General features: G+C 36.7%; 1 protein-coding gene across 1 annotated transcript; it reads right to left on the reverse strand.

Moving 5' to 3' along the window:
• Positions 1–4,879: 4,879 nt before the first annotated feature.
• CHORDC1 (cysteine and histidine rich domain containing 1) lies at positions 4,880–21,108 on the reverse strand. Its single transcript, XM_026851952.1, has 11 exons — positions 20,766–21,108; positions 17,329–17,378; positions 15,224–15,280; positions 14,561–14,721; positions 13,864–13,964; positions 12,904–12,962; positions 11,778–11,848; positions 11,448–11,553; positions 9,660–9,779; positions 8,927–8,989; positions 4,880–8,425 (listed from the first exon to the last, which is right to left on the reverse strand). Exons 5-11 carry the CDS (start codon positions 13,949–13,951, stop codon positions 8,282–8,284), a joined length of 651 nt encoding a protein of 216 aa, XP_026707753.1. The 5' UTR covers positions 13,952–13,964; positions 14,561–14,721; positions 15,224–15,280; positions 17,329–17,378; positions 20,766–21,108; the 3' UTR covers positions 4,880–8,281.
• Between the last annotated feature and the right edge of the window lie 636 nt (positions 21,109–21,744).

Raw genomic sequence — 21,744 nt, forward strand, 5'->3', positions numbered from 1 at the left:
TGTGTTTTTCAATCAGTCAATAAATAGAACCACCTAAAAAAAGCTCTGCAGAACTTAAGCTTAATAAAAACTCAGGCTAATCCAAAATTTTTGACAATTAAGTGATGCCAGTGCTTCTCTCAACACCCTGTAATTTAACAACCCTTCCCAAAGCTGACTCATGTATCAAGGGACTGCCTCTGCGGAGCAATGAAATGAAAATTTCCCTATCCCAGTATCTTGATGACTGACATACAAGTACACCAGCTGCAGAAGTTTCATAAATCTCACTAATTATACAGTTCAGGTGTTAGAACAGGACATTTGGGTTTGTCTGTTTTTTTGGTTCAGCCAAAGCAATTTTTCAAGTCCAGGTCAAACTTTTAAATTGCCTCATCTGATAAAAATTTGCATTCTTTTACAACAGTGATAAAAATAAAACACACTGTAACCCTTATTTATCTATTAAGGGAATGACATTGCAAGAGCAAGGTCCTAAAGCAGTCAGTCAGCCCATTAAGCAGGTGATCACAACCAGTACTGGTGCTGTACGCTGACTTTTCCACAGACGCGATTTCTATTATTCTGTCCTTCTACAGATAACCTAGAAAATAATCTCTGCGTGTTCATAAGGGCCAAAAGAATGTGAACTCTACTGACTGCATAGTATTTTGCAACAGAAGAGGACCTGAACACCTGGCCAGCAGCCCTCGGTGACCTGGAACCCTTTCCTTGTGTGGAGGAACTATTGCTGTTCCTGTCCATGCGGACTAATAAAATACCAGGCAGCAGGTTTAAAACCAAGGGATGACTCACACTCCATGTGATAATCTGGTGAAGCACACTGCTACAGGAGCTTGTGAGAGGAAAAATGGGTTAAAAAAGGATCAGACCCATGCAAGGAGTGCTCATGCCTCATGAGCCAGATGCAACCTTTCATTCAGAAGGCCCTAAAGCACTTGGAAATTAAAACATAATGGGAAGGGATTAAAACATACCTGCTTCATTCCGTGCTTTATGCATTTGTCATGGAGAGATTATTGGGAAAGATGGTACTTTGCACTCTCTCATTGTGCTTTCCACTGAATAGACAGCTCTTTAAGTGCTGCTGGTGGTCCTCTGTTCATGTGCACTTGACTGAAACCCATGAAAATTAAAAAAATGTATCTTTAAATGGTTGCTAGTTCTCCTCTTCAAACCAAGATAATGATTAAGTATGTCAATCACAGATCTTTTTACAAAACAAAATTGCTTGAGAGCAGAAAGTTTATCCCGTGGTGGTGTCATTCAGAGGGTAAGAGGTTCTGTGCAGTATCTGCAGAGACCTACTGCAATGACCCCACATTATTCCTAAGGAAAACAGCAGCAAGATGAGATTCTGGAAGACCCTGACTGAGTCTGAAATTCACTGAGGACTTCTCGCACCTGCCAGGCAATGCTGTAGAAACCCTGAAGGAGGCAGAGCTGAAATCTCCAGGAGATACAGCATCAAAAGCAAGTGGGAACCTCCTCTCTGCAGCTGGTAGGAACAGGATATAAATGGCCCATTTTTTCTCTCTTACTCTAAATTCCTCTATTTCCATTCATGGGATTTTTAGCATACAGTTAAGAGTGCCATTAAGAGACTTGAATGATGGTGAATGTCATGGACTTCCCTATGGCAAAGCAAAGAAGACAACACTAATTAAATGAAATACAGACATCTTGCTTCTGCTATGCTGTTCTCTTCCAAGCCAAACCAAAGTGCTATGTTCCTCACTGAGCAACACCTGCTACACAGAAATTGTCCCTAGAGAAACCAGCAGGAGCTGAATTTAGTGAGAAGCCTTTTTTTAACACAAAAGACTGTTTCCATTACACCACTGTGACTAAAAGCAGCTCCAACCAAGCAAGAGTGGCTACTGTTTAATCCTGTAATTTAGCTGCAAGTCCTATGATGTATGGAAGTTGAGCTCTAACTCACAATCAGCAGTTACTTCTGTTAATCAGCATCAGCAGGAGGAACTTAGAAAGTCTAAATGGTTTAGGAGCTGTCCTATGGATTGCTTCTGTATTTGCTTGTGCCAGTTATAGTCTGTGAAGTCAAGGCAGCTCTGGAGAGCGTCAGTACAGCGTTTGTGCAGATGGATCCTACACTTTTAAACATTTTCTTACATCCAAGAAAACGTAGAAGCTATTTTTAACTCAACCTGTAAGGCACATCCATTTTCTGGATGAGCTTGGGGAGCTCAAAGAATGGAGGAGTTCTGGTTTGTTAGAAACTTCATGCAGGAGGGGCTGGACCTGGTTCAAGTAAACTGCAAACACATTACAACCTTCCATAAAGGGAAAGAACAAGAGAGATGATGAGAAACGCATTTCACAGAAGGGTATCAGATAAGAATAGACTTGCTATGTTTACATGGCACCTTCCCCAGATGTGCTTTGCTAGCTTGCTGACAGCAAGCTGCTGACTCATTCCTGATACTGCCATCCACTCTACCTCCAAACTTGGCTGTATTTTCAGAAGGAAACTCAAGCCACAGTTGCTGGATACAGTGACTGTTGTGACAACACACCCTTATGTAACCATAAGCAGTAGGACATCAGGCCAGGGGAACATGGTCAGCTGCAAACATTGAGTACTGATTCAGCTCCCGCTGAGATCACTCAAGCCTTCAAATATTCCTGGAACCAGCATACCCCTCGTTTTTGCTTCCTCAGCTCTCTACATCTCCTAAGCCACGTTGCCATTTTTCCACTTGAGCCCGCATGCCCTGGCACCTCCTGCCTGCTCTAAAACATCATCTTCAGCCCACAGCTCAGACAGAATTAGCCTTGCAGAAGTGTGGGAACTTATGTCGTGTTGCCCATCGCAATGGCAGAGGAGTAAAACAAACATCCTGCCTGGCTTATTACAGGCAGAAAGAGACACACTTTATAAGTAAAGACAAGTTCATTGTTAGTATACTTGAAATCTTAACTGTGTGATCAAAGAATGTTTAGTCGCTATTAGCTACAGAAAAAACCCCAAATAATACTATTACAGACAAACCTTTCAATAATAAAGCAGTTAAAATGATTATGAGCTGTTTATCTTCCTGGCATCACCACTATCATTCTGTGCTCCTTCTCTAAAGGTCTCATGCCCATGGCCCTCTACACCACATCCCATGCCCCAGTTTTCAAGGCCTCTGCTTGTACCAGGCTTGTAATCCTCTGCAATGTGATGCTAGAATAAATCCATTGTTCTACACAGAAAAACTGCTTGGTGCTAGTATCTATATTAAAAATATGATTATACAATACAACTATAAAAGGAGAAACAAAGGTAAAACAAATAAGGCAATAGCCACCTGGTCATGTGAAAACTTGTAACAGTCAAACAAGCTAAAACAAAGCTCTGGGCAGGCAAAGAGTGCAGACAATGTAAGCTTGGCAAGTCCCGAGGCCCTGCAGAGCTGGAACAAAACATGTGCTCTGCTACCAGCCACAGCAACACTGTATTTATCAAGCTGTCAGCAGAGACTGGCACGCAGGGGCGACCTGGGGAAGATCCCAAGTTTCTGAAAGAACAAGGACAGCTTCTTATATAGAGCCATATACATACGTAGTATCTAGTCCTGGCAAACCTCAGAAATGGATGAGACAGACCTAGCTTTTCTTTCTACATTTTCAAACCATCCCAGTTCACATAATTCAGCTTGACTGGACTTTGGTTTTGCAAATATCAGATCATCCTTGCCGTCTGCGGTATGATAAAAGATAACCTGCCTGAGGACTAGGTATTTATATAGGATTCAGAGCATAACTTCAGGACTCAGTCCTTGCTGAGTATTTTCAAATACTTGTTTCCAGTAGGTAACAAAAGTATTTTATTCAAGAGGATGGTTCCTTCTCACACAGAAGCACACTGGCTGCAAAAACCCTGCATGCTTTCTGTTAGCCTGAATCAGTCACCATACAAGTTGATCAGTTCAGCTAAAGAAAAACACACTGATGCATTTCACATACCTCCAGATCACAGGTACCTGCTCCTACAGTCCCTTTCCTTCTAGGCTCACAGACTGACTACAAATGCATAGACAGTGGTCACATATGGTCACATACAATAGGTCTTCATTCCTGTTTGTGCCAGCATTGTGTCAGGAAAACAAAATGTAGAGAAGTTGAACAGAAAAGTGCTGACTTTATGAACACAGGTTGAAATCTGTGCAGCCTGCAGAGAAATCGTAAGGACTGTGCCCTTTGCCCATCCTATCGCCCCAACACCCACCCTTCATTTTGCAGACAAACTCAGAGAAACTGAATTTACTTCACTAACAATTATTTGGCACAGTAACTGGATTGGTTTATAATGTTTGTGACAGTATCTTAATTATCTTAGGTTAAAACACCTAATCAAACCTTGAGAAAACACAAAGCTTCTATTACCAGGAAAAATTTCAGGCCCCAAGAAGTGAATATTCTTTCTCTTCATTGTGGGAATGCCAGAGGTTTTGATAGGTATCTTCTTCCTTTTTCCAAGAAACCAGTAAAAAAGGAGCAGCTCTTATGTTCAGCATTCTTAGAAACAGCCCAAACATTGTATTTGGAATTATTTCCATTCCATTATGTCTGTGACAGCCCAAAATTCTTGGACAGAACAATTTCTGTGAAGGAGAGGCCCCCATCTGAGCAGCCAGGCTTACTCAAATTGCTGCAAAACTTATGTATCTTGACTGGGCTGCTGTGTTAGAAAGTACCAGGCAAAGAAAGAAACCAAGGGGTGGGGAAAAACCTCTTTGCTACACAGTTTCCCTCATATATAGGCTGACAGGTGGAAGATGCCTACTTACATTTTATGTCAACAAGTGTGTTGCAGATCCAAAGGGAAGTTCTCTCGCATAACAAAAGAATTCAAAAAAATCCCAAATGCAACCAGCATGTAATAAGAATTTTATTGAATACATTTAGAAAAAAATTAGAACATGAAGACATGAGATTAATTTCTGCGTATAAGTTTTATGAATGTGCAGAATCAAATAACCATGCAAAAAGACATCTTCCCCCTTCAACTATAATTCAAAACTCTTATAATGGCAAAATTATAACCACCTTAAAACAGTGTTCCAGACACATAACTCATTACTTTTAAAAAGGATCTCGTTCCTGAACGGAGATAAAAGAAATTTTAGTAGCAATTGGAAGGACCAATGACTAACAGGTACAGTATTTAACCAATACTCATGCCATGTTTAAAGAATGCAAGCAAAAAATGCATCATTACATAGAATAAGTAGATTTTTTTTTCCCAAGGCAAAAGTCCTATTAAAACTAATCCCTAAACTACTTGAAATGGTGACTTGATAATGTACATGTTCCAGAAGATAATCCAATAGATAATTTTTTTGTCGTTACATCAGTGCCATGTAAAACATAATTCAGAGCAGCTGAAGAGCCCAGTGCTTAACAGTATATTAACAACAAAAATAAATTTCAACTCCTCCAAGAAATGTTGTTACAGATATAATATACAACACTCGGTAGGAAAATGGCATATACATTAGGGAAAAGATTAAGATTTCTGTCACAAACTTGTATAGCCATGCAACTTTTCATATTGAAAAGGGATAGTGAAGGAAGTTTTATATGCACCTGGCCAGTCAGTTGAGACATGTAATGTGCTGTCTACATGTGTAACATGTAAACCCACACTGAAACACACTACAGCTTTTAAAGACTCATTAATTCTAAAAATATACCTAGACTGTATCAAGTTAACCAACTTGTTAAATACAGCACTTCTTAAAACATAAAAAAGGGTAAATTTAACAGCAAGTATTCCAGTACATACTTGTTTGCAATTTAGTTTCACTATTATTAGACAGGTGGAAGCCTATGTGATCAAAAATCACTTAGCTTAGTTTTCAAATGTAGCTGTTGAGAACGCATTGTCACTGTTTGGTACACTATAGCTGGTTTCACCATCTCTCCACACTTACTAATAAAAGCTACAGCATAACCAATATTCCACTGAAGCGTCAGCTACCACTACCCATGTCAAGATGTCATTTCATGAAATACCAGGATCAAACACTGGTGTGTTGAAGCCTGTTCTTAGCAACTGCTCAAAACACTCAAATTCAGTATGTGATACAGTTTTTGCAGCTTGATAATGGATGCAGACATATGGTTATAAAAAGCTGCTAAGAATTAATGCAGTTAAACAAGAGACTTATGGCAGTCTATACCATCTGAAAGTTTATCCTTCTACTTTGAAAAACATCACAGGCCACATAAAACTAGGCTATTACTTGTAAAACCTATACCTTCTTGCCTGATCAAAGGCAAGATTCTTACTTTTTTAAACGGGTGAATTTTACAAGTGGTTTTATTGCCACTAGTGGGGAAAGTCATTATGGAACCCCTGAAAATCTTTTAATTTTGTGCTGAAAGTTTGAATAATAGGAAAAGAGTAGGAGGAATGAATGAAAAGCAAAAGCAAAGCTGAGGACCATGTTTACAGGGTGTTTCTTCTGCTTATGGCCAAGTTGACTCAGCTATCAGAAGAATGTAATTTTAAGGAGTGCAACAATGATTCTCTAATTCTGTGATTCTAAACCACATAGTTATGGGGTCCCAAAGCCTGCAGCATTAACAGCAGAAGGTCCATCCACTGACATTTCTCTCCATTTAGCCTGTAGTAAAGTAAGGAAGAATATAACTTGCTTAAAAACAGAAATTCTGTTTTCCTAATAAATTCCATTTTGCTTCTAGTTTTTTAAAAATGGATTTTACATTATGTAAACCTACTGTATGTGAAGATGCAAATAAATTGAAAATATGTTTAAAAAAATGTAGAAAACATAAGATATTTAGGGTATTAATATATCCATATGGATAAGCACACGTTTGAATTTGCTTGTTAAATAAGAACTTTATCCTGGCTTTTAAACACTGCTCATTTTGCTGTCCAAGTTCAGAGTTCTGCATACAAAAATACAGATGGCATGCTAGTAGCTACAGCTATCTAGAACTTTTCATCACTGAAATGATTGTTCTTAGTATTATACTAATAACTGCTCCACTTCTTGGTTCAAAACACATCAGGGAACATCTGTTAAATTTTTAGAGGACCATTTGCAGGCATACATTTTTGTAAGCTTGTCCCTATCACTTCATAGCACCTGACATTTCAAATTTCCTTAAAAAGATAATAGGAGGCATTATTAAAGGTTAATAGAATCTTTTAGACAGAACTTGGAGCTGGAACTTCTAATAGGAGCCCAACTGAGTAAACAACCACACTCCCTCCAAGTAATTGAGAAAAAGTAAAGAAGCACCAAACCAAGTTTCATATATACAGCACTGGTATTACTTTCCTGGTGTTTGGGGATGGTTTCTTTGGTAATGTATTTCCTATTACTTTAGGCATGAAGTAGGATTCCAAGTACTGCTGGAAACAGAACTCTGAGCTCAAGTCAAATAATACCTGGTGGAAAACAGTAAGATTCTTAGCAATCCACATTTAAGTTCAAAATGCCTTTACTATGTTCTGTGTTTCTCTTGGTGTTATTCTAGGTCTGTCAAGGTGGGCAGATGAGTATCCACACATCTCACAATCCACAGGACTACTTGTTTACATATGTAAGTTTTGGCACAATAATCATGTTTATTTTGCATGACATATGAAAACATTGGCTTGTTTTTTAGCTGCAATCCCAAATTAGGAAACTATTTCAAGCAGAAAGAGAAAGCAACATCATGAGTTGGATAAAAGTCTCACCTTTAAAACCATCCTGTTTTCAGCCACCAATCTTTACTGGTGGACAACTGAAAACAAAAATAAGGTCTTGATTTCCAATTACAGTGTTTTGCTTATGCTGTACACTGCATGCTAAATCACTTCATAAACTCAGATTTTTGTATCTGTATTACTGTATGCTTCATAAATGAACAGTGCTGAATTTAACATGTGCTACCCAGTAGATCCAGTCTAAACCAAACACTTGAAAAATTAACACACACAGTGGACTGAGAACAAACACATCTATTTGGATAGTCAATGCATGACAGGTAAGGTTGTAAGCACAGGGCAATAGCTCTTTTACTCTAAATCCCCATGGAGGCTCTCCAACTAGAATAAATATACTCATGGGAGCAAGAGCAGAAATAGCTATTACTCTTCAGGTTTACACCCCCATTTACTGTGCGTCAAATTTCTTTGTAGAACAGAACACAGGATCTAGCATTAAAAAAAGAATCTATATAAAAGTTGAATATTTGATTACAGTAGCAAGTCACCACTTCATAAGGGGAAATAACTTGTCTCTTGGAAACATTATTGATCTGAATTCTCTTTTTTCTGTTGTGTGTTGGATACCGGTAATTCAAGACTTGCCCATAATAGGGGCTCTGCTTTTCTCATAGTAAGCTCAATCTTTGTAGCCGTCATGTTCACATAACTCCTCTTTACATCAATTACCTAGAACAGAAAGCATATTTCACACTTCTATTTAAGAAAAAAGACTACCAGATGTTTGGGCATTAAGTTAGGAAGAGTACCTTATTGCTAAATTTCAGTAGATGTTTAGGTAGATGGAGTTTCCCCTGTTATCTAGAAGTCGGGTCTCCCCTATTCCCAAGCTATGACCATATGCCTATGCATATATAATATATGCATTGGTCTAACATACACATAAGCATAGAGCTACGTGGTGTCAAGGGTTTTCTGCAACACCACTATCATGGTGTTGGGACCAGAAAGGACCTCAGGAGGTGACCTGCTCAAAGCAGTGTCAACTATGATGTCATACCTGATCACTTGGGGCATTAGATTCAGATTTAAATGCAATTACTAAATGACATGCAACTGAATTTCTTTCAATAAGCAAAGTAACGAGGAAAACTAAACTGTTTTGAAAGGGAGGAAGCTAAGGGTTTGTATTTTGTTTTGTGGGTACTTTTAAAAAATAATTATACTTACTCCCCATAATTTCACACTGCGATGAAATTCCTTTTCTCCTTCAAATACAATATGGATATTTAACTTAACAGGAAAAACAGAAAAATTTGTCAGGCTAATAATACATTTGACAACTCAAGTATGTTTAAGCAAATATATCACATTAGAACTCAGATCCTACGAGAGCAAAGTGATAAATTGTCCCTCAGTCAGAGAAATGAAAATCCATTTTAATAAATTCTGATACAAAATCCTAGTCAGTAGTGGCCACATATATCTATATATCTATCTCCTGGAAGCTGTATCGTTTTCTCCAAATGCATGATTAAGAAATCAGATGTATTTTAACACTTGTTTAATATTAGTAGCTATGAAACTGCATGCCATGAAGAATGATATTAAATTAAATTAAGCCAAATAAATTATGACCTATAATTATTTACACATATGGTGATGCAAATCCATCACATTTGGATTTTAATTGCAGAAGTCAAATTAAAGATTTTTTAAAAATATATTATATTGCAGCTTTTAAAAAAAAAAAACCACATTAAAGCACAGATGTCCAAACAGAAGGGAAAAAAAAGAAGCTATACATACTTGAACAAATACAAATGCCAAGAAAAAGCTGACACTCAAAAAAGATTCTTAGGCTACCTCTGAGTTTTAAATAAAGTAAAGCCAGATTTTCCTAACTTCATGCTGTTGTAAGAATTAAAAAAAATAATAATTACATCTTAAGGTAGATACTCACCATTGTGCTATTTGCTTCTACATAGCTCAGATCAGGAACAGAGTTTTTAGCATATACAGAAATAGTTACTTCTCCTCCAGTCTGGTGCCAATCATGCCTGCATGGAACTACTTTCTTACCCTATATAAGGAAAAACGTACAGAAAAAAAAGACTTAAAGTTGCATTCAGAAGTATTTTTACAAGATTAATCAGGATAAAATCCCAGGACTATTTTAATTGGCAATAAGCACAGCTAATGAAGAACTGTATTTCATGTTCACAAGAGACTGCAAGACTCCCCTTACATCTCTACTATAAATATTTCAGCTACTGGCCCCTGACAAACATTATAAGTAGGAAAAGCAATGGTTATAACAGAAACTACAGTAAGAAACCAGGACATTGTGATAGGGAAAACAACCACACTGAAAAACCCTAAAAAAAATCCCAATCACAAAAAAAAAAAAAAAAGCTGAATTAACTTCCCTTCCATGACTGTGGTTATCCAGTAGGTTGCAGAAAGAAACTGACCAAAGAAAAAGAAAGCCATAACACCAAGAAACTTTCATATTACTGCAAAAAATGACTGAATATTACCCTCTGTTCTCTGATGCAGGAAAAATAAATGGTGGAAAACCCCCCAAATTAACAGCAAAAAAGTAAAGTCAAACACCCTCAGTTAGCCAGAAGCTTATTATCTCAATATACACATATTTGATGGACACGCAGTTTCTTAACATCTGGGTAAATTCTTTACAAGAATACTCTCCTGCTTTAGACTCACAACTTCAGCTGTTTTTTTCTAATACCTCTTTTCTGTATTTGAAAATAATTCTTGAACACAAACATAAATCCTCAAAGCAAGCAGAAATTCCATGACTTAAAGGACTTGTAAAGCTATTATAGAATGAGATAACAGAACTACACTTTCTGTAACATATCTTTATTTTCTTCTGTTAAATGTTACTGATGTTTGCAGCATCAAACCCATTTTGCCTCAGCAACAGACAACATATTCATAACAAGAGTTTCGTGTTCATTTGCACCCAACACGTGACCACTAATATTTTTGAAGTGTTCAATTCCATTATTACATTCTGTAAGGTTCTCTAAGAATCTTTCTAAATCCTAAATGGTAATATTCTGTCATTCTGTAGTTTGTTCCCAACATTGCAATGAAATACCTACAAACTAAACATACGCTCTCTCTGTATTTGTTATACCAATAGCCAAACCAAAACACTCAATTAGATTCAGATGTGTAAACAGAATCCAAATTAGACAGAAAATGACCCTTCCATCCCTGCACCCCCACCCATGGAACCTCATCGACTTTACCTGCCCTGTCATCACTACCTAAACAATAACTCAACTACTCTGAATTAAACTGTCAGTACAGTTATTTTACTACAGAACATGTATGGCTGCTCTCTTCATGGTCCGTGGGAGTGGAAAGACTTTCAATAATCTTAAAGTAATATATACAGAGAGTATATTCTATATGGAATACTATAGACTTTCTTAACTAACAAAGCAGAAAAGGCTGTTTTTTTCTGAATTTGCCAAAACCTCTTTTACTACATACATATCACTAAAAAGAAAGTTAGTACTCTATTACAAGTACACTTCTACCACAGATTACTTCAAACTCCATTTCTCTGTTGTCATGCTGTGCATAATATCCTCCATATTATTTCAGAGGTAGTGATCTCTAACAGCTCAACTAGAGTAGTAACCCAGTCAAGCTACTCACTACATTTCAGTATTCAAAATGACCCGCTACAGAATGCAAAGTTAATGCTACTTACCGCATCCTTTTTAGTCCATACGTGTATTCCTGTTGTGCAGCCTTCTTGAGCTAAAAACGTATTGAAGTCAGATGTTTTCCTTTTACAACAACTCCAGTACTTCATCCTTGAAAGTTCACAAAGTAATTAACAAACAATATTTAGGACACTATTTACTGTGAATAGTTGAGATTTTTTTGCATTATTACTGTTACTTTAGTATTCTCTCTTCAAGCATTGCCATTTTTGACTGATAAAGAAATACAGAATGAAAACAATGCAACATCTATGAAGAAAGCATGAACGATTAATAGACGAAATAAAAAAAATTAAAGTTAACTGTACACTAACCCTTCATGGAATATAGGTACACCAGAATGGTATATGCATATGTCTTCTGTGCTGTGTGGTCCTTCGTAGGTCTAGTAAAACAAAGCATTTAAAGTGTATTTACTGTTACAGTATATGGACCAAGTGAAGAAACCGAACCAAAACACAACCCACAACACAAACATTGAACAAAGTCCTACAAAGTTTCTGAGTAAATAATCTATATCTAATGGCTTGCCCTAGCTTTTCAAAGTAACCATTCAACCTTCATTCCCAGAAGGTTCCCTGGCACTCCTAACAAGCTATACTTCGTATTAGTTCAATGGCATACATCAACGGTGACATGATCTATGCTCATAAAGGACACTTTAGATCTTCAGCAATATCTATCCTTAAAAATACTCTGAATATTCAGAGGAAGAAAGTACTTAACTGGAAAATAAATTAAATTTATAATTCATAAAACACAGATTCTCAAAAGGAAGTAAATTGAACAATATACAAATCTGTCATTGAGTATCAGTTCTTCCTAACACAAATAAGACACTGCTGTAAACTTTCCTGTCACCAGAGTTTCATGCAAAATCTGTCAGATATCCAGTGAAATACCCATTTAAATTCTACTGTCCCATTCTGTACAACACGAAAGTGTCAGTATAAAAAGCTTTCAGTTTAAATGACTATGTATTATAAAGACTAATTTGGGTGCTAGAAATGTTACAAGATTTTTGTTGCGGATTCTTCTAGCAGGAAGCATTAATTGATAATATCTGCAGATGCTTCTGACCTATACACAGATTATCAAGAGCAACTCAAGCATCATCAGTAAGCCAACTCTCACCAACATTATAATTCATATTTTTGAGTTAAAACACGTCAGTATCATTGGTTTTGCAAACTTGCTAATTAGAAGTTCTGTACCGGCTTAAAAAAATAATCTTAAGACTTATTGCATGCACAACACAAAACAGCCCACATTTGTCCATACTTAAAGTGTGTTACCAAATGTGTATTCGTTAAGCCTGATGGACTTTGTGCCATTTCCAAATCAATTTGTAGCAAAGAGAAAAACACACAAGAAAGGAAAACAAAACGGCACACTTAATAGTTTAGCAGCTGAGTTTAGGAGTGGAACTGAACCACTTACTTTTGAACAGCCTGCATTCTTACATGCTGTCCCAATCTTGATTTCATCACTGTCTTCCTCTGTAAACAGAATAATATAGAAAATAGCAACTGAATTTTATAATGTATTAAATATTTTGCTTTTATTAAGAATTAAAACAAGCTAAGGAGTAGATCAGAAAAATTTTCTGCCTGGCACTGAGGTCTGCCAGAATGGTACAAAGAAACAGAAATTATGCAAACAGTCCAAAAACTGTATTATCCATGCATCAGATTCTAGGGTCTATACGTTTACACTGTTTTAGGTGTGGCAGAAAAAAATTGATGAAGAGGATTATTACAACACCTTGCTTGGTTCTGTAAATCTAAGAACAGAAAAGCTCCAACTGCTGTCTATAGATACACACAAGGAAAGAATTTGGATACCATGTAGAAAGAAGAGCTAAATGACAGTTTTGGCATGAGAACAGAAGAGTATAAAATAGCCATAAAAAGTGTACTTTAAGGAGCAATGTAGTTCTGGAAAAAAATTCCAAATAAACTTTGGGAAATTAAAAAAAATGAAAAACAGACGAGGGGGAACCAACTAGTATTCAGAGGAATTTCACCAGTATACAAAAGGCTTTATAAGACACAGTGTTTGCAGTAACATAGGTGCAGAGTTAATTTCTTGGGAACTCTTTCAGTCATATATTCAGAAATGGATGTTCCTATCATGCCCATTCTAACCAGAAAAATCTTACAAAACAGGCAGTTCAAATTATTTTAACTGCAACATACTGCTATTAAGACCCAAGTCTCCACATAGTTCATATTTCAACTTTGGTTATCATTGCCTGGACTGGAAAGATGATACTTCCCAGATGATTAAGAACATAATTACATGAAACAATCACTTCAGAAACATCAACAAAAAATAGCATTTTATTTATTTGTGTGACAATTAGCTCCACATACCTACTTAACCTCCCTATAGCCTTACCTTTTTTCTCTTCGTTTTCTGATGACAGTTTCAGTTTATCTAGTGCTTGCTTCAAGGAAGCTGACACTTTCAGCTGCAAATTTGTCATTGGCTCATCTGGGCTAAAAAAATGTCCATGTATTCATGTCAGCTTTGTGAAAAATAATTTACAAAAGACAACAAAGTAGTAACTTTTAATCTTGCTATAAGGCTCTTCCTTTCCAACCTCCCTTAGAACAGTAAACAAAAAAACTAGATTTGGAAATGCCAATTCTTACTGTTTATGGAAAAACAGACTACAAATTTAGAGTGAAGTCTTGGCTTTCAACAGGAAATCCTAAATACTCTACAACAATAAAAATAAATCAGAGGGATTAAGGAATCTACATACAAGCACCCTAAAATTACATTTTATGACTGTTTAAAACACTAAACACAACAGCTAGCGTCATTCTAAGCTACGATGCTACAGACTGCAATTTTTGTTTCCAGTGAAGTTAAATGCTGAGAGGTCCAGTACTACCTTGTCCTAACCAGAGCTCTTTTATCTCATTTTGAAGCTGAAGATCACACCATCACTGCTACCAATCACAAGCTCTTTTAAAGTTAATCTGAGAATTTTTACACGGTATGAAATGTGTAACACTGAACAACCAAATGAGGTTTAACTTGGCTGACTGACCACAAATGTGGAAAAATTGAGTTTCATATACTGTACCTTGGCCTTTTAATTGTTTCCAATGGTTTTGGTGCCTGAATGATGTGTTCTTGAAATTTGGGTTTCAGTTCAGCGAGCTCCTTTCGTTCAGAGGTAGTTTTGACTTCTGGTTTAACAGGCTCAGGAGGTTTCTCACTGTTATGGAGACCCTTTGTACAGCCCTATTGTGGAAAGTATACATTTATGCATATGCAGCATAGTTTGTGTGCACAATTAAATATTATCAAAAACTGCAAAAAGATTTCTTATTTCTTCAGCCCCATCTTCTCCTTTAGCTCACACTGACTACAACGGAAATCGTACAAGTAAAGTGGAAAATATCTTTATCTGGACAGAAGATAAAGAAAAATGCACACTTTCCATAATCAAGCAAAGAAACAATAAATATTGACCTTCCTTCATTGTTAACAAGTGTCGAAATAGGCTTTGATAGAACTAATTATAACAATTAAAGCTTGAAAATGAGACCCAAGTTCAACTTTCTATCAAGAAAAATAGCGCATGCTATTTAAGACATTTTTAACATTTAATAGATATTAAGACTGATTTAAGACAGCTTTAACACAAATAAGCAAATTTTAAACATGTAAGCACATGTACCATTTAATATTTATCACTGCCCTTTGGTAAGTATAAAAATGGTAAATAATCATGAGTACATACCACAATGCTTAAGAAGTCAGAAAAGTCTGTTGTTCTTCTCTTACAGCACGACCAACCCTATAAACATTTTGGAATAAAAAACCAAGCATGACTACCTTACTTGGCAACACCTTATGAAAAGTGAAAGTCTAATTATGTTCCTTTACAAGATGCGGCACATAATGATTAGGGATTATTTTCTTTCCTTCTTTGGAAAATATCATCATCATCATCTGCATTTTTAAAAGCCAGAGAAACCTTTTACAGCTGCCATTTCTAGCTCACTCATGCTGTCTTAATCTGAAAGTTCAGCAAATGTTAGATAATATTTCCATGACAAGTTAGATGCCAACTCTGTACAACAGAAAACAGAAATGTTACTTTATTTCATAATGTAACACGTAAGCAAACCAAACAAATATGATACCTGACATCACGCTCACCTGTGGCAGAATTTACAGGTCCCCTTCCTAAAATAATGAGGATTTTTTCTTTCCTTGAGCACTAGTCAAGTCTTTCAACTGATTATTTCCAACCATAAAGCTGGATATCTGCATTGAATCGCCATCTATCCAACCACATCCATCAAGAGCACTTTTCATTATATAAACCAGAAATCCAATCTGAGAGGAAATTATCTTGCCACTGTGAATAATGTATCAGAACTCAGAGAACCTTAATAAAGGCAACAGTTTGACTAATAAATGCACCACTGCTTTGAGAGCTTAAACGGTAAGGGTTTATGTAGGTGGTTCTAAAATATCTTCAAAATATTAACTATTTCCACAGTCAAGGAGAAAAAAGATTCACTCTACCCACTTAAGAGTATCTAGAATTCACAACAGGAAGAAAACTGCTCATACAATATTATGATAAATTTTTAATTAGGGCAAGAGATAGGATGGGGGGGGGAGGGGGGAAGTAGCACTTTTTAAAAAAACTGTGTGTATGTAAGAGGAAGAGGGAACAAACACAAATTTTTAAGGTAACTGTACAATTAGGTTGAAGTTTTATGTACTGTGTTGAGTACAACTATAATTTTGTACACAACAAATTGTCGTAGTCTAAGTAACTGTATCATATTTGATCTAACAGCATCTGTCCCAATTTGCCAGTGGTACATGATGGCCAGTTCTGGAATCATGTGCTGCAACACCAGCAATCACTCACAGAAAACATGCTACCTGACACATGCGCACAAGCTTCCATGAGCCCAAAAGACACCAGATTATGGGTCAGGGATGAGATGCACTGCCAGTGGAAGCAGTTCCTAAATGCCAAGAGAAAATGCTTGCCCCAGAGCTTGGTTAAATAGCAGTTTGGTGTCCTAAGAAAGGTCACATAGGCTGCATCTGTATTAAAACAGTGATCAGAGTCAGACTCCATTTTTGGACACCAGATTTCTGACAAGACACAATTAAACTGTTAGAATGATTTCCAGTATTGTTTTGGCAGCTGTGTCTCAAATAATTCCCTGTAGGCACTTCAGATTCATCCAGAAGATCTTGTAGCAGGAAAACAGTCTAATATAACAAATATAACAATATAACAAATATACAGTTGGCCTAAGCCCTGGAAACCAGTCACAAGTATATTTCATTCACTACTGAATACATAGCCCAAGAATCCTGGACAGCTGCATCAGAGGCATGGGTGGCCAGTCCCTACTTAACCAACATTTGCATTTGTCCTATTAACAGAACACAATTATTTTTTACAGTAGGCAAATGTCATACACACATCGGTGCTCTACCCACATAAAACCACGACCAGCTGGTTTGAATTCCAAGCAGGCTAATTAACTGAAAGAGTATGACACCTCTCAATACCTCCAAACACCTATTCAGAGGACCCAATTAAACTGTTGAGACACCTAACGTCCATCAATAGGAAACATGTGTCATACAGACTTGCATGGCATTTAGACCATATGAGTGTACAGCTTTTAATTTTTTCTTCAGCTTTGAGTTAAATGCACTTTTCTGATTTCATGGGTTTGCTCAAACATGATAGGTTAAACATCAGTTTCTACAACACTGAAAGACTTGGAATTAAAAAGGAAAACAAGCATACTGTTTTACATATATGGAAAAAAATAAGAGTTGAAAGGATAGTTGCATACTTACTTTGAGAGCATCATGAAAGACTGGCACACCTGGATGATATGTACATGAATCTAGAAGAAAATTACTATTATTAATATTCAGGCATATGAAAAATTCTTATTCATCTGTTCACAAACCCAGCAAAAATTTCAGGCCTGCAATTCATGTATGCCATGAGCTGCTCTACTTCCTCAGGTGCACATAATTATGAAGGAAAATACAGACTCCATAGAACAAGCTTTCTGAGTCCATATATTAAACCTAAATAATCAACTTTTTTTCTTCTGTATTATACAACATAAACCAGAAAGCAGGCATCTAAGGCAAACTTCTACTCCCATATGGAGCAAGCAAACTTTCTATGGACTGTCCCTTGCCTTCATCAATAATCAGTCCTTACTGGTGATTCAGCAGAAGAAAGAAGGTGGCTCTATGGCCACATAAAATACCCATTTACAGCATCAGATACATCTATTTGCACATGATCAATGTTTTCTATCTAGAAGTACCCTGTTTAAAAATTCTCCTAACATGAATCCAATATTTTTATCCATGGTAATTAGCTGTTCTTTTTCAATGTTTGTACTATGCTTGCTCACTTAAGGACTTGAACGCAAAGGCTAATCTTCCACAGACACAATTCAGACATGTCGATACTATTAATTATTAATAGGTTTTGTACAAACATTAAAGTGAACCACAACTTTCATTAACAGAACTGTTTATATTCATAGATTATCAGCATTAAAGCTTTTTAGGTAGCAACTGTTCCTTTTTTACTTGAAAAAATACATATGTTAAGTGCAATACAATTATTCTCATTATATAACTTCCCTTTGACATATACTGCATGGATAATATTTTAATGACCTGACTCTAAAACCAATGGGACACACTAGCTATCTTTTAGCCTTTAAAGCAAAATCTTTGTTATGTTAGAAACAGCTAAAATTGTGACACAAACAGTAACAATTTTTACAATAAGCCTCCATAAAACAGAGTGAAAAATATCAGAACACACATAATAGGAAGCAAAAGAGAAAAGTGATAATTTTATTAGTTATCTGCCTACAGATATTAAATAGGCATAAAAACCCCACAGATTTTGTTGTCTTCATTTTTTATAAATATGTAGATTTTAAAGAAACCTTGCTTAGTATCATTTTATTTAATTTTATATTCAGTGCCTAAGTCTAAGGCACTAATACAGACATAAGGCACATATTTTGGGACATGAGTCCTCCAGCAGGACTTACAAACTTATCCATGAACTTCTACCAATTCCTTCAACTTCAGGATGAAAAGCTAATGCTGGTAATTTTTTAAAATGTGGTTATTTTGTATAAAGTGCCAAGGATTTAACTGCTAAATCAAATAAAAGTAGAGGTTATTCTTTTCCAGGAGTACGAAAGTATGTCATCAGAAGCATCACAGTAGTAAGAGTAAGCTGTTTGTAGCATAGATTATTTCTGAATCACAAGACTTAAATGAGTATTTCTAATCCCTCAGAAGCATTTTGGTTTAAATGAGGTGCTGTTAATCAGTACTAAATTTTTAGAGACAAACTTATCTTATAATCAATTAACTCAGGGGTGGCTATCCTCCAGCTCACAAGTCAGACACTGACATGTGTCTATTAGTCCATCTGGCCAAGGCCAATCCTCTTTCCTTGCTCCCTGAAGCCATCTCTGCAGGAGGTGCATCACGGAGCAAATGACAGCTCACTTTGCAGCTATCTCATGAAGGTCATGTTCCACAAAGGAAGATGCTGAGACATGCAGCTCTGCAATGCCTGAAGCAGAGGCAGTGGGGCTCACCCCTAAGCAGTGTGACCATTCTGCATACCACAGGACAGTAAAACATGGACTCATTTTCACTCATACTGAGTCCGACAACTCTGAGTAAAGTTCACATCCATAAAAGTATCCCATTTCAGACTAGGTGGGGAAAAACGAGAATTTAGGATACACTGACAGTCATCTGAGCAGTTAAAAACATGTTCTATTTCTGATTTTTCTGAGTTCAGATACTAGACTTCGGTTGATATTCTATATTTTTTGCTGAAAAAAAAATCAAGTTACCTCTCTACTGCTGTTAATAATTTTCCTTAACCAGATAAAAACATAAGGTTTTTCAATGCAGGCCATTTTCTCTCAGAGTCAGATAATTTTTGGAAATGCAAGTATCACAAATTTTCAGGGTTTTTTTTTTAAATGTTGATTTCATATCCAAACCAATCCCACTCACAATACACACACTGCTGTCTGCTGTTACCTTACAGCTACATCCTTGCTTATTCATTGAAGCGCTTTATAGTCTTTTTGTTAAATGACAAAGTAGAAAATGGTACAGCTCACACAAACTTAGAGGTATTTACAATGAAATCCTGTTGAATTCTTGAGGATAAAATGAGGTACCTGTCTACATACAACTTGCAAACCAACCTGCTACCCCATGGAAACACTCCTAATACCTCTCAAACTATGCTTTACAGCCTCAAAGCAATAGAAGGTCATTAAATCTGATGAACTTCCTTCAGCACCTTAAGGAAGCTGATGCCTTCAAGTGGTTGCTGAAGCTAGAATGCTAATTCCACTGAATTTCTCACCATGTTGAAAAAAAAACCATAGAAAACAGGACAAACATAGTATGGTAAGAGCTTATGAATAGTCCACAGAGAAAAGAAAGGCTCAGTCTGAGAAACAGAAAGCTGTGGGGAAGACAGGGGATCAGGGGGTGCACTTCACAGGAACAGAGTTTGAACTGTGGGGACCAAATAAGGTTAAAGAAAACACTCTGGGGCAGACAGACTCCAAAGATCTAAGCTATCATTTCTCGCAACTACATGCCTCTCTCAGGCCACCTCAGAAACACATAAAGTAAGTTTTCAACAGCTCTGTGACCACATTTTTCCTGTAGGTGCAACATCATTAAGTTTGATCTAAGGAAAAAGGGTATAAACAAACACAAAAGAGTATGTGCTTCTGTTCTGGCATTGAACCAAATTAAATTGCATTAAGAGATCCAAATTATAGCCTAAATCAAAAAAACCCCGTTGCCTTAGTGAAAAAATCAAGGCAAACACATTACATATACAATTTCGGTCTGGTTTTGCACACCATCTTTTCAACTGTCATTAAGCAGCACAGCTTTCAAACCTATGCCAAAGTGTGCACTTATTACCTCATACCACTGTTTTAGTGACAAAATGTGACCTGGCCTTGAAACGGATTAGAAATGTTACCATGGCCATTTATAGGTTAACAAAAAAATATATTAAAAATCTACTAACTTTCGAAGTTCAGTTCTACCTTCTGCGTCAGATGCTGTACACGGCTTTAACAGTATGAATTAACTAGTAGTTAACATATCTAAAATGCACGTGAAATTTCTACCTTGGCAGGCATGCCACGGATGAATTAATAACTGTGCATTCAGTCACAACTGTGTAGACATACCTTTAATGCTTTCTCTCAGGCTGTTTTTTCTGCCTCTCTTTAAGAGGCATACAGTCCTTCATGTCAGCCAGTTGCCACTTGCTCATTTTTTGGAAACAATGAGGGTTTCTACAGAAAATACATGCATATATTATTTCAGCCATCAGATTCTGAAGAGAAGATTAATGGCCTCTTACATCAATCATCACTGTGGGAATATACTGCAGGCTGAATGTAGACAAAAAACCTGAAAGATCCAAAACCACTTTGGGGGCAGAAGTCCTTACTTTCTACCAATTTTTATTTACAAAAAATTCCTAATAACATATTTATTCTAAGCTTAACTATTAGATTATGTCAATGCAAAACTAGTTAAAGGGATAGGTAGCTTGGTGTTTAATACATGTACTAGCTTTAATCCCCACAATATTTTAGAGGTAAATCCAAACACAATTCTGAAACACAACCAAATATTTGAACTTGACAGCTGTACACTGCTAAATGTGGATTTAGATGCCAAAGCAGTAATCATCCCATTGACCTTGGTGAAGCTTAGAGATGCCGAAAGTTACAATCACTCTACTTCCACAGAAAATACAAAACTTGGTTTTCTGAAGTGGTCTGTGAATAACTTATCTTTACCTTTAGAACTGCTTAGTCTAGGACACAGTAATTCCAGTAAGTGTTCCAATCACTTACCGAAACAAACTTCATCTCAATAAATGGTTTTCCCCAATCCGAGCACCACACAGCACAGGGCCATGCCAACCAGGATCAAATCTACTACAACTTGATCATAAACATAGGAACACATGGTAAAGAACTGTTACTTTAATGATGAGTTCAGGTCATGAAGCCCCAGTGAGAGTTTTTAGTATAAACCCCCCTATCTGCTTTGTCTTTCGGGCAAAGTGGTGCAGGGGATGCTGGTGGAAGAGATAACTAAACAGAAGTATTCCACAACTGTCCCTGCTTTTGCTGGTACTAACATCAGCGAGCC

The sequence above is a fragment of the Athene cunicularia genome (genome assembly GCF_003259725.1).
Source record: "Athene cunicularia isolate RWA chromosome 1 unlocalized genomic scaffold, athCun1 chr1_part1, whole genome shotgun sequence".
NCBI classification, from domain to species: domain Eukaryota; kingdom Metazoa; phylum Chordata; class Aves; order Strigiformes; family Strigidae; genus Athene; species Athene cunicularia.

Excerpts from the sequence above, each read along its gene's own strand:
- CHORDC1 (XM_026851952.1), bottom strand. The coding sequence starts at position 13,951 with ATGACAAATTTGCAGCTGAAAGTGTCAGCTTCCTTGAAGCAAGCACTA. Across the intron at positions 9,780-11,447 it reads TATGGACTAAAAAGGATGCG|GGTAAGAAAGTAGTTCCATG; the intron begins GTAAGTAGCATT and ends TTCCTTATATAG. Across the intron at positions 8,990-9,659 it reads TAGAAGCAAATAGCACAATG|TTAAATATCCATATTGTATT; the intron begins GTGAGTATCTAC and ends TTTCCTGTTAAG.